General features: G+C 62.0%; 1 protein-coding gene across 2 annotated transcripts; it reads right to left on the bottom strand.

Moving 5' to 3' along the window:
- Positions 1–239: 239 nt before the first annotated feature.
- Positions 240–14127, bottom strand: CLTB (clathrin light chain B). 2 transcript variants are annotated; one of them, XM_074960182.1, is made up of 6 exons: positions 13908–14126; positions 8615–8661; positions 5275–5392; positions 4430–4541; positions 3807–3860; positions 240–2765 (listed from the first exon to the last, which is right to left on the bottom strand). In XM_074960182.1, the coding sequence occupies exons 1-6, from the start codon at positions 14071–14073 to the stop codon at positions 2594–2596; spliced, it is 669 nt and encodes a 222-aa protein (XP_074816283.1). In that variant the 5' UTR covers positions 14074–14126; the 3' UTR covers positions 240–2593. The 2 variants fall into 2 exon arrangements, with proteins under 2 accessions (XP_074816283.1, XP_074816284.1); XM_074960183.1 differs by lacking the exon at positions 3807–3860 and having other exon boundaries at positions 13908–14127.
- Between the last annotated feature and the right edge of the window lie 1338 nt (positions 14128–15465).

Raw genomic sequence — 15465 nt, 5'->3', positions numbered from 1 at the left:
GCTGAGCCCACAGCAACTGCTGGTAGTAAAGCTGCAGAGCCAGCTCAGCGTTCCTGCCCTGACCAGGTCACTCCTGCTTTTCTTTAGGGTGGCTCCGCCCTAAGGTCTCCTTTTAGCCCTACCCCAGTCTGTAGTGCCCAGTTTGTGGGCTCAGCACAGCAGCTGCGGTGGATTCCCCCATGCCCGCTCAGAGAAGCATCAGCCTAGAAAGAAAGCAAGCAAGAAACTGCTCCTTGGGCTGGGGTGGAGTCATGTCAGTTTATTTGTACAAGGTCACATATACCAAAGCAGGGGGGACATACAACAGGCATAGTGCTCCCCAGAGCTGTCACCGGGCAGGAGGAGGAACAGGATCCGGGCCCTTGTCTGTAAAGCAGCAGTACCAGCTATCACCCCGGGGTCCTGCTCCCCACTGGGAATGAGGGGGGGATGCCCAAGCCATGCTTCCTGCCCCCTATTCATGCAGGAGCTAGGCCCAGTTCCAGGCTGCTGCTCTGCCACGATCAGGGTCCTGGAGCAGGAAATCCCAGCCTGGCGTCTCGGAGCACCTGCCAAGAGCTGCAGCCCTAAACCTGGCCTAACCCACCTGAGCAGCAGGGCTAACGCCCAGCAGAACTAAGCTGGAGCAGAGGCAGGCGGGGCCCTATGACAGCCATGTCCAATTAGCTCATGGGCAGGGCTGGGTCTGCAGGGGAGAGAGGTTCCCCTGTGCCTCACCCCATTGGCTGGAGGGGGCTCCTGGCTTTATGGACTTTGCCCTGAGCTCCCTGCCAGTGTCTCCTCCCAGCCTGCTCTCCCCACCCAGCACCAGGCAGCATGCCCTGTGTGAGGTCCCCGTAAGCCATGCTGCATTACACCTGACCCAGTCCTTGCCCAAGGCGCATGCGGCCAGGACAGAGAGCGCAAGAACATGGCAGGAGACAGAGCCCAAGGGCGAAGGGGGTCCAGCGTGCCTGTCTGCTCCTGAGTGCAAAGAGGTTTCTAGCCTCCAGGCTCCCTGTGCTGGGAGCTGGATGGGGCTGCCCTGGCCCCACCAAGACCCTATTGACAGATAAGGTGCTTGGGGAGGAAGCTGAGCCCCCTCCTCAAAGGGCATCGCTCAGGGGAGGACACTGGAGTCCCTTTAGCTGGCAGGCCAGGGGTGGGACAGAAGAAACAGCTGCGAGAGAACGTGAAGCCACTAGGCCAGGCTGCCTCAGCCGGTACCTGTCCCCACCCCAGGCACTCCCCTTACTTTTTGAGGGCTCATCGGTTGCTCAGAGGCAGGGCAGAGTCCAAACACCAGAGCTAGAGTTTTTCCTCTGGAATATCAAGTCCACGCACGGGCCGGTGGGCGTTTTCTCTCCCTGGCCAAGCGCAAACAGGGATCTCAGCCCGTGTCCCCTGCAGCAGGGCAGGGGCAGCTCTGCTTGAGCTCAGCACTCCTCTCCCAGTCACCTTCACTTAGGAGCAGAGGAAGTGCCGGAGCAGCTCAGCTCAGCCCAGGGGCTCATCGAGCCTGGTATCCTGTCTCCATGAGAGGTGTTCCAGAGGGAGGAACAAGAAGTTCCCTAATGAGCAGTGGTGGAATAAGTTCCCCTAGGGGAGGTTTCTCCTGAGGCCCGAACTTGACTTATCAAACCCATTGATGTGTCCTTAGCCAGCCACATGCCCAATCCTGGTAGCTCAGCCTCAGCACTATCCTGTGGCAGAGAGTTCCCCAGGGCAGGGTTAGCCACTGCCATTGCCTCTCCGGTACTGCAATGCCAGAGACTAACACTGGAGGAGGAGCTGGGGGTTGCTACCTCCCAGACCTAGACGCTCCTGCATGCTCTCAGCTCTGCCCCGCCTGAAGCACCCATGACTGGGATTCTCCTTTTTCCCTGGAAGCTTGTGTGCACCTAGCCGCTGCCTCTGGCTGATGTCACACCTGTGCAGCCAGGAACCGGCCCTGCCCCTCCCAGTGTCACAGCCATCCCCTGTTACAGGCGGACACAGGAGGGCCAGGGTCCCACGGGGAGCTGGGAGTAGAACCCAGGCGTCCTGGCTCCCAGCCCCATGCTAGGATACTAGACAATGTTGCCTCTCATCCCGCTGTCACCCAGTGCTGTGGCCCAGCATCTCAGGCAGGAGGCGGCAGGGTTTGCTCCCACCGAACTGGCTCAGCTCTCCGCCCTGGGGGAAGAAGCTGGATGGGTTTGAGGCAGAGAAGGGAGAGTCGGTGTGAGGAACAGCAAGGAGACCCCGGGATCTCTCACAGTGTCAGAGGCCTGTGCCTGGCCTGCCGGCGTCGAGCTCCTCTCCCCAGAAGCAGCGGGGGAGGGAGCCCAGCCCTGCTGCCCAGGGAACCACCATGGTAATAAATAAGTGTAAAAAGAGACCAATGCACCCTTTAAGCAAAGGAAAATCAGGGGGACAGTTACAACCAGCGACCCAACCAAATCAGCCACGTGCACCGGGGAGCAAAGGGGGCGGGGGAGCGGGGGCGGGGGCAGCAGCGCCCCTTGCTGGCGTCCAACTGAACCTGATGTGCTGGTCCAGGCGAGCCCGCTGGCGGAGGAGTGGCCCATGTCCGCCCCTGCCCCCCCACTCTTTGGTCGTGCTGGGCGGGCGGCTAGCGGGACAGGGGTGTCTGTTTGAGGGAGATGAGCACCGAGCGCATCCTCGACACGTCCTTCCATTGCTTGCTGCTCTTGGGGTTGAAGTCACACAGCTGGGCCACCTTCTCCCACTCTGTGCCGGGGTTTTCTTCCTTGGACTCCTTCAGGAAGGCTTCCTCCGAGGCCCTGGGGGAGACAGGTGGGAGAGTTGCGGGGGTCAGTCTCTGAAGGAGAGGGGGCTGCTGGATCTCCCCTCCTGAGACCAGGGAGGTTCCTGTTTCCCAGTGGGTAGGATCCAGGGGCTGCTAGGCACCACACCTGCACTCCCACCTGGTTCACCCCCATCTCCTCTCCCACGATCAGGCAACACCCCCTCCTTCTGGGACACAGAGTCCTGGCTGGGCCATTCCAGAGCAAGCGCTTGGGGCTGCAGAACTAGGAGAGACAGAGAACAGGAGATCCGGGGGCCCCAGCCAGCTGCTCCCAAGAGAAACTAGCCACCCGCCCCTTTGCTTTGGGGATATGGGGGATGTTGGTAGCCCAGTGTCACAAACAACAGCATCAGGAATGGCCTGGCCATTGCTATCCTACTGTCCTAGAGCCACTGGGCTCAGCACAGCCAGCCTGTCTGCCCGAGCCTGAGGCCAGCCCAGCCCCGGTAAGAGGGAACGTCTGCTCTCTGGGCTGGGGAAACACCCCCCCACCCTGCAAACTATCCTCCCCCTCCAGCTGCTGGGCTCATGCTCCCAGATCTCCAGGCCTGAGACAGCTGGTTCCTGTGCCCCTGGGCCATGGCTCCCAGCAGTGAGCGAGGCTCTTACACATCCAGACAGAGCCGTCTGCCTCACGTGAAGGGTGCCCCAGGTGCTGACCCTCGCTGCACTCAGACTCCTTGGGCCCTGCGCTCACCTGGGACATTGCCCAGCCAGCCCTGGGGAGGCAGGTGCAGCAATCTCCTCCCAGGGGCGTGAGCCTGGGGGGCAGATTCTTGATGGGGCATCTCCCCTCTTTCTATCTGCCTTAACAGGCATGATCCAGAGCCCCACTCACCTCTTGTGAATCTGCCAGTAGGACCTGCTCAGCTGGGTGCCGCCACCCTTGAGGCCAAGGGCCCCTGGGAACCACTATTTGGGCAGCGAGTGTCTCTGGGGTTTGAAATCCCCAGGCCCGCCTGGCTCCCCCAGGGCCCTCTAGGGAAAGGACACAGAGATAGCAAGAGGCACATACACATAGCCGATCACGTCAGCATCCGGCTGCTGGTAAAATGCTTTGTCAGCAATCCTAGCGCGTGAGCAGGAGACAGAGCAGCCGGGCAGGCAAAGGGTTAGAGAGAGAGAGAGAGAGACGGGGTTAGTGTCCTTCCCCAGCGCGACGGGCAGGGAACCTGTTCCGATTCGCTAGTGACCCCGGAGCTGAGCAGACACCCGGCAGCAGGGCAGGTACACAGAAACCCCTCGGCACAAGGCAGGCAGGAAATCGGACTGACTCAGTGCTCAGATGCCACAGCATCAGCACCACGGAAACCAGCAGCATCTGGACAGGATGAGACCTTCTGGAGCGAGGCAGACAGAACACTTCTCAGAGGAGTAGGGGTCTGACCCTATTTCCTGACAAAGATCCCCACCACCCCTCTGCTGAGCTCCAGGCCACGGTGGCTGCATTTCACGGCACCAGGAGACTGTGAGCTATTATTGACAGTGACTATTGCTAGCATGGGGCACTGTGGATCTGGCTTTAGGGGGACTCTGGGTGGACCAACCCCCAGCACCTCCTCTGGCTGCACACAGCTCAGCTGAGCGACAGGCTCCCTGCATCACCGGCCGGCCCCGCCATGCCATCCCCCGCAATACCTGTTGTTAACTCGGTTCTTCTCCATCTGCTCGTTCTGACGCACGTTCCACTCCTCCAGGTCCTTCTTGGCCTTTTCGCGCCATTCCTGCTCCGTCACCTTCGAAGCAGCATCTAGAGCACAGCAGGACAGACGGTCAGCAGCCAGCCAGACACACAGCAGGCTCTGCTCTGGGGGTGCCCCACCCAGTCTGGGTCAGCTCACTCCCTTGGTAGGAGAAGAGAGGCAGACAGGGCTGTATAGGCAGCAGGGTCCTGTCAGAGACTCTGTCCTGAGGGAATCCCCACATCCCAATGGGGCAGATGCTCTTGTCACAAGACCACCCTGCTGCTCCAGCACAAGGTGGCAGGAGCTTCCCATCCTCCCAGCTAAATCACATGCCCGAGGGGCTCTGCAGCCCCCAAGAACTAGGGCCCTTCCAGCCATGGCCACTGACCTGGCTTTCAGCGCCTGCGTGTGGCCCACTCTCTCCATGCCCTCCCGCTGCAGAAGCCGAGTGGAGCGCACAAGAGGAGGCTTCAGTGAGAGAGGTGTGCAGGCAGCGTAGGAGCTGCGGCACCTACCTACACTTCCTGCTGGGGAAGCCTGAGCCTGCAGGGAGCCTGGCCTTTGGGTCGGCGCCCCAGCCAGGGTCAGGGAACATGAGCCAGGGGCATTTGCTGGCGGGGAGGGGTAGACTGTCTCCCGGGGTGCCTGGGAGCGTGGCAGTGGGTGTATGATCAATGCAGCAGGTAGACAAGGGCTGAAAGTGCCAGGAGCCCAGGCTCTCCGCAGCTGCTAGGGACAGAGGCAGGCAGGGTCTCTGTGCTGTGTGGAGGAGCCACCCGCCCTGCCCATCCCACTCACCCAGCTCCTGCAACCGTTTCTTTTGCTCCTCCCGCCATTTGCGGATGCTCTCGGGCTCCTGGGTCAGCCTGTCAGCCCGGGCGATGGCTGCGTAGCCGTCCGTGGGGCCATTGGATTCCTGCGGGACACAAGCACTCCCCCATGAAAAGCAGCCCTCTCCAGCACTCGCTGCCTGCCCTCAGCCCCTCCGCAAGCAGGGCGCAGCAAGGGCATGTGGTGGGGAGGAACCTCAGCGGGTGAACCCCTGCAGAGGGGTGAAGTGTGATGCCCCCCTCTGGATTGATAGTGATCAAACCTCCTCCTCACCAGTACCCACTGAGGGGCCCAGGAGGAAGAACTGAGGGGCTCAGTCTGTTCCCACATCCACAGCAAGGAGCCCACCCCCACGGCTGACCCCAAGCACCCCCTCAGCACAGAGCCAGGGGCCACTGAGGCCAGACGCCCTCCTCTCCAACAAGCCAGCTTGCCTGCACTAAGCTAGGCACCTAGCTGCCAGCCTGGCACCTTCTAACAGCATCAAACCTGTCCCACTGCCCAGCTCCTCAGGGCCCAGCATCTCCCACCCCCCTCCTGCCAAGTAGCCACTCACCGGCGCAACCCGATAGAACTTGCCATTCGCTGCCAACACGACTTTCATGTCTGTCCCCGTCACGCCCCCATCAGCTGCTGCTGCTCTGGGGAGGGGCTACGGGCTGCACCTTTGTGACATCATCCTAACAACTGACATCACGGGGCAGACGCAGCCACCTGGCTCATGCGCCTGTGACGTCACAGTCATTCTGATAGGGCACCGTCCTGCTACTGATCCCTCCACCCCGATCCCTCCACTGCTTGGAGCCGGACGCCTCCCTGTTTCTGGGTCCTAGTGTCATACTGCTGGCATCACCCCTGGTGTCCCGCCCTCACCGCCGAGTCCCCGGAGGGAGGGGCTGGGCACAGTCACCGATAACGAGGGGTGTTATAGCTCTGGCCAGGGGAGCTGGGAAGAGCTGGTGCCGAAGGCTCAGTCCCACAGGGCCCGCAAGGTGGTGCTGTTCTGCCTCTAGATAGCATCAACCCCACCTTCCCCTCTCAGCGACTGCACAGAGATCAGGGGCAGATCCCTCTGCCAGCCCCACACACTGCGGGGCCCAGCGAGGGCTGTTCCTATAGAGATCAGGGGCAGATCCCTCTGCCAGCCCCACACACTGCGGGGCCCAGCGAGGGCTGTTCCTATAGAGATCACGGGCAGATCCCTCTGCCAGCCCCACACACTGCGGGGCCCAGCGAGGGCTGTTCCTATAGAGATCAGGGGCAGATCCCTCTGCCAGCCCCACACACTGCGGGGCCCAGCGAGGGCCGTTCCTATAGAGATCAGGGGCAGATCCCTCTGCCAGCCCCACACACTGCGGGGCCCAGCGAGGGCCGTTCCTATAGAGATTACGGGCAGATTCCTCTGCCAGCCCCACACACCTGCAGGGCCCAGCGAGGGCCGTTCCTATAGAGATCACGGGCAGATCCCTCTGCCAGCCCCACACACTGCGGGGCCCAGCGAGGGCCGTTCCTATAGAGATCACGGGCAGATCCCTCTGCCAGCCCCACACACTGCGGGGCCCAGCGAGGGCTGTTCCTATAGAGATCACGGGCAGATCCCTCTGCCAGCCCCACACACTGCGGGGCCCAGCGAGGGCTGTTCCTATAGAGATCAGGGGCAGATCCCTCTGCCAGCCCCACACACTGCGGGGCCCAGCGAGGGCCGTTCCTATAGAGATCACGGGCAGATCCCTCTGCCAGCCCCACACACCTGCAGGGCCCAGCGAGGGCCGTTCCTATAGAGATCACGGGCAGATCCCTCTGCCAGCCCCACACACCTGCAGGGCCCAGCGAGGGCCATTCCCCATCGCTGCTGGGTCAAAGGGGCTACACTTGGAAGGCAGCTACAGCTGGAGGGGAGGCTGCAGCTCCCTGTCCTGGAGCAGAGATGATTCTTTGGGCCCTGGAGTCTGCAGCTCATCCCTGAGCCCATCCTGCGTGTGAGGAGGGGCCACTCGGACATCTGAGCAGAGCTCCGATTCAAAGCTCTCCCCTGCGAGGGCCAAGCACCGAAATCACTGGGCGATGCAGGTACTTAGCCCTGCTCAGGAGCAGGCCATGACATAGCACAGCCGGTGGAAGGTGCTCTCTGCCCCAACCCCTCCACGCCCCCAGCCCCTCCTTCCACTGAGCAGGGCTATTAGGGTGCAGCTCTCCTCTGAGATGCCCAGATTTAATTAAGTCTCTCCCTGTCTGATGGGATCATCCTCCCATGAAGCAAGCCCAGCCAACCCACGCACCCCACTGACTAGCTACGTGGAGCAGTGAAATATTCTTCCCTGCCAGGAGCCACTACTCTCCCTCCACCCCACACAGCCGGGTCTGGGGAGGGGGCTAAGCACTCTGCCCGTGCAGACAGTGACTGAGACCTGGAGAGGGGTCCCTGGGAGGCATGCCCCTAGCAGATGCAAAGGGAAGTGCTGCGCATGCCCATGCCCCTAGGTGGGGATTGGCATTGTGACCGGAGGCCCCATGAGTCCAACACCAGTGGAACGTACTGTAGCAACAGGACCCCAGAGAGTGGCTGGGGCCCCTAAATCTCTGTGTCCGGGTCTCCTCTCGCTGGGATCTGTGGGGCTTGCCCTGACTTGTGCCAGCTGAAGCACGAGGAAAACCAGGCTGATAAACCAGCTGGGCTGCTCCAACTTGGAAAGGAGGTGTCACACGTCCCTCCCGGGTGCCATCATTTTCTGTGAGCGGGAGCAAGAGGCTGGACCCCACTGCTGTCCCACTATCCTCCTCATCGACTCTCGGTTCCGGCCTCTGCCGAGAGAGGCCATCCAGCTGCCCCGGGACAGCCGCAGCCCATTTAACGAAGAGACTGGGTGGGCTGGAGAAACACAAGGCCTTTGGGGAGGGTCTCTCTGGGTTTTCTGTCTCCCAATTCAGCTCCAACAGGCTGCCCCAGCTCTAGACCCTTTGGTTGCTGCAGCTCCCCAGCTGGGGGACATCCCTCACTTGAGCACAGATCCAACAGGGGGAATAGGTGGGACTTTAATCCAGCCAGAATGGTCAGGAACCCACAGGACCCTGCTGCTCAGTCCAGTTCCGTCACCTCTAATGCCCTGGCACAGACAGACGGGCTGGCATGTCAATGAAACAGGGCAGAGATGGAGCACCGGGCTCCCCCTTGCTCAGATACGGACGTGGGATGTTTCCATGAGCAGCACAGCAGCACCCGGGTGCAGAGGCAGGATGCCAGGGTCCAAGCAAACCCACTGGCTGACCGTCCCTAAGTGCAGGGCAGGGCAAAGGGTCTGGCTCTCACCTGAAAGACATCTCCATTCACAGTGGCCCCCACATCCTCAAAGTCAGCTGCATGGGAGGCAAGAGAGAAACATGTTACCCGGCTGTTAGCAGCACACGAGGGACCCACGATTGCTGCTTTCAGCTTGGCGCACAGAGCTGTGTGTGTTGGGGTAAGACGGGAGTGAAGAGCTCATGGCTGAAAGAGCAGGGGGTCATGACTGAATGGCACTGGGAGAGCTATGGGGAGGAGCCCAGGGCCAGGATAGACGGGGGGCTGTGGGTCGGAAGTGAAGGGCATTGGCAGAACTGTGTGGGTGGAGCACACAGGGCTAGGACAGCGGGGGGCTGTGGGTCAGAGCTGTGCAAAGGGAAGCTTGTGCAGCACCATCTCCCTGGCTCTAGTCCGTGTTGGGGTCCCTCACTTTGCTGACAGTAATTCCCCTGGCTTCACTTCAGCTCATGCAAAAGGCAGCAGCCCCCTGCTCCCAGCACTGTGATCACATAATGCCCACATAACGCCCTGCATCCTCCGGGCTGCCTAGGGAGAGGTGGCAAGATTTTAAGCTGCCACGTTGGGATTTAAAGCCCTTGTAGCCGAGGGACCCGGCTCCAGCAGAGACATCCCTGAACCTCCTGCTGGTGGGAATCTGGAATCTCCAACCCCCTCGTTTGGGGGGCTCAGTGCTAGCCCCAGGGTGTGAGACTCCCCCTCTGTGGAGCATCCCCCTCCGCCTCTCCGCCCAGACACGTGTTCGAGGGGGGTTCGGCTCAGGTCCTTAGGACACTTTTCCTGGTGCTTTATCTTATCCAGTGATCAGAGCAATTGCAGGGCTCTGCTCCCAAGCCGGGAGGCTGGCCAGGTTGAAGTGCACTGATTGTTATTAAGACCATTATTAGTAACAACAAATATGCCCCCATCTTTCAAACATTCCAACCAAAGGCAAGGCCCCTCAGCTGCGAGGTCACACATGGGCACACATGATTGGTCATTCAGAGGGGCAATCAGCTGAATCCCTCCAACCAGCTGCTGGGAATCCCAAACAGAGGCTGGACCATTTTGACTCCACTTTGTGGGTGCCGTGCCATCCCCAGGCAGGCAGGACAGAGCTTCCAAGAGAGGGGTCCCGGAGCCTTTGGCGGGGCCACCAGGGAGTCGGGGCCACCAGGGAGTCAGCTGCTGAGGCTCCCAATGCCACATCTGGGGAAATGCTCCAAAGGGGCAGAGCTGGGAGGAGCTCAGTTGGACCCCCATGTCGTGGATTCACACGGCCAATGCAGTCAGGCAAGGACCAGACCAGCCTTGGAGCTCACAGCTTCAGAGCTGGGAGGAGGGACATTGCTTACGGGCTGGGAACTGGAAGTTCTGGGTTCTACTCGCAGCACAAGCATTGACGCCCTGTGACTGGGCAGGACCCCTCCCTCTGTGGCTCAGTCTCTCCCTCTATAAAATGGGCAGAATTATCCACCCCCGCCCTCGCCCCTTCAGAGATCAGTCCCTGAGATGAGCGTGTTGGGCATGTTGGCCAGGCTCCCGGCTGTTAGATTGTGGAATAAATATTACAGTAAAGAACTAAAGTTAGCTTTGGTTAAGAAAACATACACATTGTGAAGCAAGGCCCTGACTAGTTAGTAGAAAGAAGGCCTTGAAAATCACGAGTTATGAGGCCAGAAGGAATGGAGGAGGAAGGATGTCTGGTTCAAAAAGTAATTAATGAGATAAGGGACAGTTTCTACAAAGAAGGCCTCTGATCGGTAGGGATGACTGCAGATGGTTTCAAATAAGACAACAAGAATCTGTCTTAAAAGGAGCCAACATGGACCTGCTCACCCCACATACCCGTGCTATCTTAAAAATAAAGGCTAGGTGAGTCCAGGTGGCATGCAAAAGCTGTTGGACAGCAGGTCGGAGGGGACGAGAGGAGGAGGAAAGACCCGGGGAGAAAGGAGGTTGTACATCCCATCTGGATTCAGTTTGAAAATTAGTGTGAAGTATTTGTTGGCTCAAGTGGCAATGGCAGCACTGGTATAAAAAGAGTGATGAGTTTGAGGGTTCTTTGTCAGACCCTCACTCATTACGCTGGAGCACACCAGGATGAGGCTGCTTTCCCGAGGTCTGGGCCATCCATAAGTACACTGATGACGTGCTTCTGATCACATTGTGCTGTCTCGGCTACAATGACTGCTTATTTTTAGGCAGTCAGGCATGTTCTGAGCAATTGTCAAAAGTATCATTTGGCCTTTGGATTTAATAAAGGAATGTACAGTTAAACTTGTGTCTGGTAGTCTCCCATATTAATATTAATTATTTCTAATATTACTAATAATTCCAACAGAGGTGAAGGCTATTTGGGGCACAGGGGAGCCAGACTCCAGCCACTTTGAAGGCCTTGGAGGGGTAGTGGAGCACCGAGAAGAGGCCCCTGCCTCCACCTAGAGTGAGCTCTGGGTTCTCCCCAATGACATGAAGGCAGGCAGGGACCTGCAGCTCAGTTGGACCCCCATGTCCTGGACTCACACAGCCAATGCAGTCAGGCAAGGACCAGACCAGCCTTGGAGCTCACAGCTTCAGCCCAGCTGAGCTAATGGCCTTAGGGGAGGCTACCCCAGGGAGAGACAGCATGACACAGGGGCCTGCAGAAGCAGACTTCAACCTTCCAACCTGCCAGCTGCTCCAGCCCCAGCAGGGCCTTAGATCCCTCTCTGTTGCTGTTTCCCACCCCTGCACAGCCGCACCCTCCCTTCTCCTCCACCCCCTCACACTCTTGCACGCACACACACTAAGTAGGTGGCTACACCCAATCCCGTGGCTTGCTGGATCTTGTCTGGCAGCATTTCCAGCTGCTACTCCCAATGCCTCCCTGGGCCCTGAGTCTGGCTCTGCTGTGAACTCCACCGACCTGCCCCTACACTGGGCTAGAGGAGAGCCAGGCCTGCGGCCTTCCAAGCCCTGATGTGCTCATGTCGCATGTGACAAGCCGACCGCCCCCTTCACAAGCCCACCCCGCAGCCAGCATGAGGGGCCCCTTATTGCCTGAATGAGCCACGGAGACTTAGCCTCCTCTCCTTTGTAGAGGGATCATGGCAGGGCAGAGCTGGGGCAGCTCGACTTTGCCCTGCTGCTGCCTGACATCAGCCCAGCCCTATGGGGCAGGAGTTCCCGGGGCACGTCACACTGAGAAGTGGCCGCTGTGTCTTTAGTAAGCAGCACTGGGAGAGCAAAGCCCAAAGCGAGCAGCACCAGCCCTTCCCAGGGATCCCTGAGCCGGGGCAGCCATGCTGACCATTGAACTCCAGGGTAACAACATCTGTGCTCAGCCCCTGCCAGACGTATAGAAGGGACCTGGGAACCCTACTCCTCGGGCAGGCAGTGAGCCCATTCCACCCACTGCAGAGTGGGGAACGGAACCACTGGGGCCACACGCCGTGCCCAGCCCCATGGGGGGGAGCATTCCCCACCCCCGCTGGGGTCACACGCCGTGCCCAGCCCCATGGGGGGGGAGCATTCCCCACCCCTGCTGGGGTCACACGCCGTGCCCAGCCCCATGCAGAGAGGGAGCATTCCCCACCCCCGCTGGGGTCACACGCCGTGCCCAGCCCCCGGGGGGGAACATTCCCCACCCCCGCTGGGGTCACACGCCGTGCCCAGCCCCATGCGGAGAAGGAGCATTCCCCACCCCCGCTGGGGTCACACGCCGTGCCCAGCCCCATGCGGAGAGGGAGCATTCCCCACCCCCACTAGGGTCACACGCCGTGCCCAGCCCCATGGGGAGAGGGAGCATTCCCCACCCCCACTGGGGTCACACGCCGTGCCCAGCCCCCGGGGGGGAGCATTCCCCACCCCCACTGGGGTCACATGCCGTGCCCAGCCCCCAGGGGAGGGAGCATTCCCCACCCCCACGGGGGTCACACGCCGTGCCCAGCCCCCGGGGGAGGGGAGCATTCCCCACCCCCACGGGGGTCACACGCCGTGCCCAGCCCCCGGGGGAGGGGAGCATTCCCCACCCCCACGGGGGTCACACGCCGTGCCCAGCCCCCGGGGGAGGGGAGCATTCCCCACCCCCACGGGGGTCACACGCCGTGCCCAGCCCCCGGGGGAGGGGAGCATTCCCCACCCCCACTGGGGTCACACGCCGTGCCCAGCCCCATGGGGGGAGGGAGCAATTCCCCACCCCCACGGGGGTCACACGCCGTGCCCAGACCCATGGGCGGAGGGAGCATTCCCCACCCCAACTGGGGTCACACGCCGTGCCCAGCCCCATGGGGAGAGGGAGCATTCCCCACCCCTGCTGGGGTCACACGCCGTGCCCAGCCCCATGCGGAGAGGGAGCATTCCCCACCCCCGCTGGGGTCACACGCCGTGCCCAGCCCCCGGGGGGGAACATTCCCCACCCCCGCTGGGGTCACACGCCGTGCCCAGCCCCATGGGGAGAGGGAGCATTCCCCTCCCCCACTAGGGTCACACGCCGTGCCCAGCCCCATGCGGAGAAGGAGCATTCCCCACCCCCGCTGGGGTCACACGCCGTGCCCAGCCCCATGCGGAGAGGGAGCATTCCCCACCCCCACTGGGGTCACACGCCGTGCCCAGCCCCATGGGGGGGAGCATTCCCCACCCCCGCTGGGGTCACACGCCGTGCCCAGCCCCATGCGGAGAGGGAGCATTCCCCACCCCCACTGGGGTCACACGCCGTGCCCAGCCCCATGGGGGGGAGCATTCCCCACCCCCACTGGGGTCACATGCCGTGCCCAGCCCCATGGGGAGGGAGCATTCCCCACCCCCACTAGGGTCACACGCCGTGCCCAGCCCCATGGGGAGAGGGAGCATTCCCCACCCCCACTGGGGTCACACGCCGTGCCCAGCCCCATGGGGAGGGAGCATTCCCCACCCCCACTGGGGTCACATGCCGTGCCCAGCCCCATGGGGAGGGAGCATTCCCCACCCCCACTGGGGTCACATGCCGTGCCCAGCCCCATGGGGAGGGAGCATTCCCCACCCCCACTGGGGTCACACGCCGTGCCCAGCCCCCGGGGGAGGGGAGCATTCCCCACCCCCACTGGGGTCACACGCCGTGCCCAGCCCCCGGGGGAGGGGAGCATTCCCCACCCCCACGGGGGTCACACGCCGTGCCCAGCCCCCAGGGGGGGAGCATTCCCCACCCCCACTGGGGTCACGCCGTGCCCAGCCCCCGGGGGAGGGGAGCATTCCCCACCCCCACGGGGGTCACACGCCCTGCCCAGTCTCCGGGGAGGGGAGCATTCCCCACCCCCAGCGCGGGGCCCAGGCCGGACCCAGCCCGCCCCCTCCCCGCACTCACCCCCCATGTCCGGGGCCTGCCCCGGGCCCCCGTCGGCCGCCCCGAAGCCCTCGTCGTTCTCGATGCCGGCGATCTCGCTCTCCTGCTGGGCCAGGAAGGCGGCGGCGGGGTCCTCCTCCGGGGCGCCGCTCTCCGACGACGAGAAGAAGCCGAAGTCGTCGGCCATGGTGGCCCCGCCGCGCCGCGCACGGAGCCGGGGACGGACGGGGCGGCGCGGGCCCGGGCGCGGCGGTCACTGCGGGCGGGCGGGCGGAGCCTGGCGGCGGGCGGGGCGCCCCGGGCGGGGCGCGGGGCTCGGGCGGCTCCGGGGCGGAGCAGAGGGGAGCGGGGGGCCGGGCTCGCCCCCCTAAGGCGGGACCCTTCGCGGCGCGGGGCCGCGGCGAGCCCAGGCGGCCGCTGCAGGCGGGCCCGAGGGGGGTGCCGCCGGGCTCCGAGCCCGGGGGTCCCCGGCTACCTGCCGCTGCCCCCCGCGGGTGCCCCAGCTCCCCAGGGCGAGCAGCCTCGCGCACCCCTGCCTGCCCCCCGGCGGAGCGGGGCGCTGCTCCCTGAACCCGCACCCGGGGCGGAGGGGGAAGGAAGAGGCACCCATCCAGCGGTGGCACTTAGCAGCCCCCCGCCAAGCGCCCCCAGGCCCTGGGCTTTCCTTGAGCACTGGGCTTGTCCCCGTGTAAGCTCCTTGGGGCAGGGCCCTTATCTGCAAAGCCCTGGACACAGCCGGGGCGCTGTACACATGATGAACAAGCCAGTATTCCTGCAGGGAGCCCCGTGGCTGGGCACATTTGGAAATAGAATAAGGGGCCCAGCAGAGAATGTGCAGCAAGAAACAGACCTGAGTTTACCTACTCAGACCTGCACAGGGGTCCGTTTGTTCCCTTATTCTAAATTTGGCCCAGCACCTTTTAAATTTCTTGGGACAGTATTGACCCATCTCAGGATTTCTATGGGAAGTGCTCACCTTGAGCCACAGCTGGTCAGTGCAGAGACAAGCGGGCACCATGAGGCATTATAGTTACCAAACATGGAAACCCCGCCCTTCTCCCCCTTTGGGTACCCAGAAAGTGTGTGTGTGTGTATGATACCCCCGTCCACATCAGCCCTGCCAGTCCAGAATGGCTCCGGGATGTTTCTGGAGTGTGCAGCCAGGGTTGTTCTTAGGAGTCTGCCCATAATCTCAGTTTCTCCCAAGCCCCCTACTTTGAAAATTCCTCACATTTGCTAACCCTGAGGCTGCAAAGAATCCAGCCAAGGACACCAGTTTGCAGAGCTGTAAGGGAGTGTAGTGGAGGGGGACAATCACCCACCATCTGGTGCCTTTTGTCACTGGTGTGAAGGGGGGGTGATATGTGTATGTACAGGGTGGTGGATGGGGGGGGTCTGTGCCATTAGGGGTGGCGGGAGATGGTGTGGGGATGTGAATTCAGCAGAGGGCAAGAACGAAGTTCACTCCAATGGCCAGAAGTGTAGAAATAAGACTATCGCTGGTGACAAGGGACTGCCCCAGCACACGTGGGGGGCAGGAAGGTTAAACCTCCTGTTTCAGGATTAAACCAGCCACTAT

The sequence above is a fragment of the Natator depressus genome, chromosome 8 (assembly GCF_965152275.1).
Source record: "Natator depressus isolate rNatDep1 chromosome 8, rNatDep2.hap1, whole genome shotgun sequence".
In the NCBI taxonomy this organism is placed as follows: domain Eukaryota; kingdom Metazoa; phylum Chordata; order Testudines; family Cheloniidae; genus Natator; species Natator depressus.
This window is presented reverse-complemented; position numbering and strand designations above follow the sequence as displayed.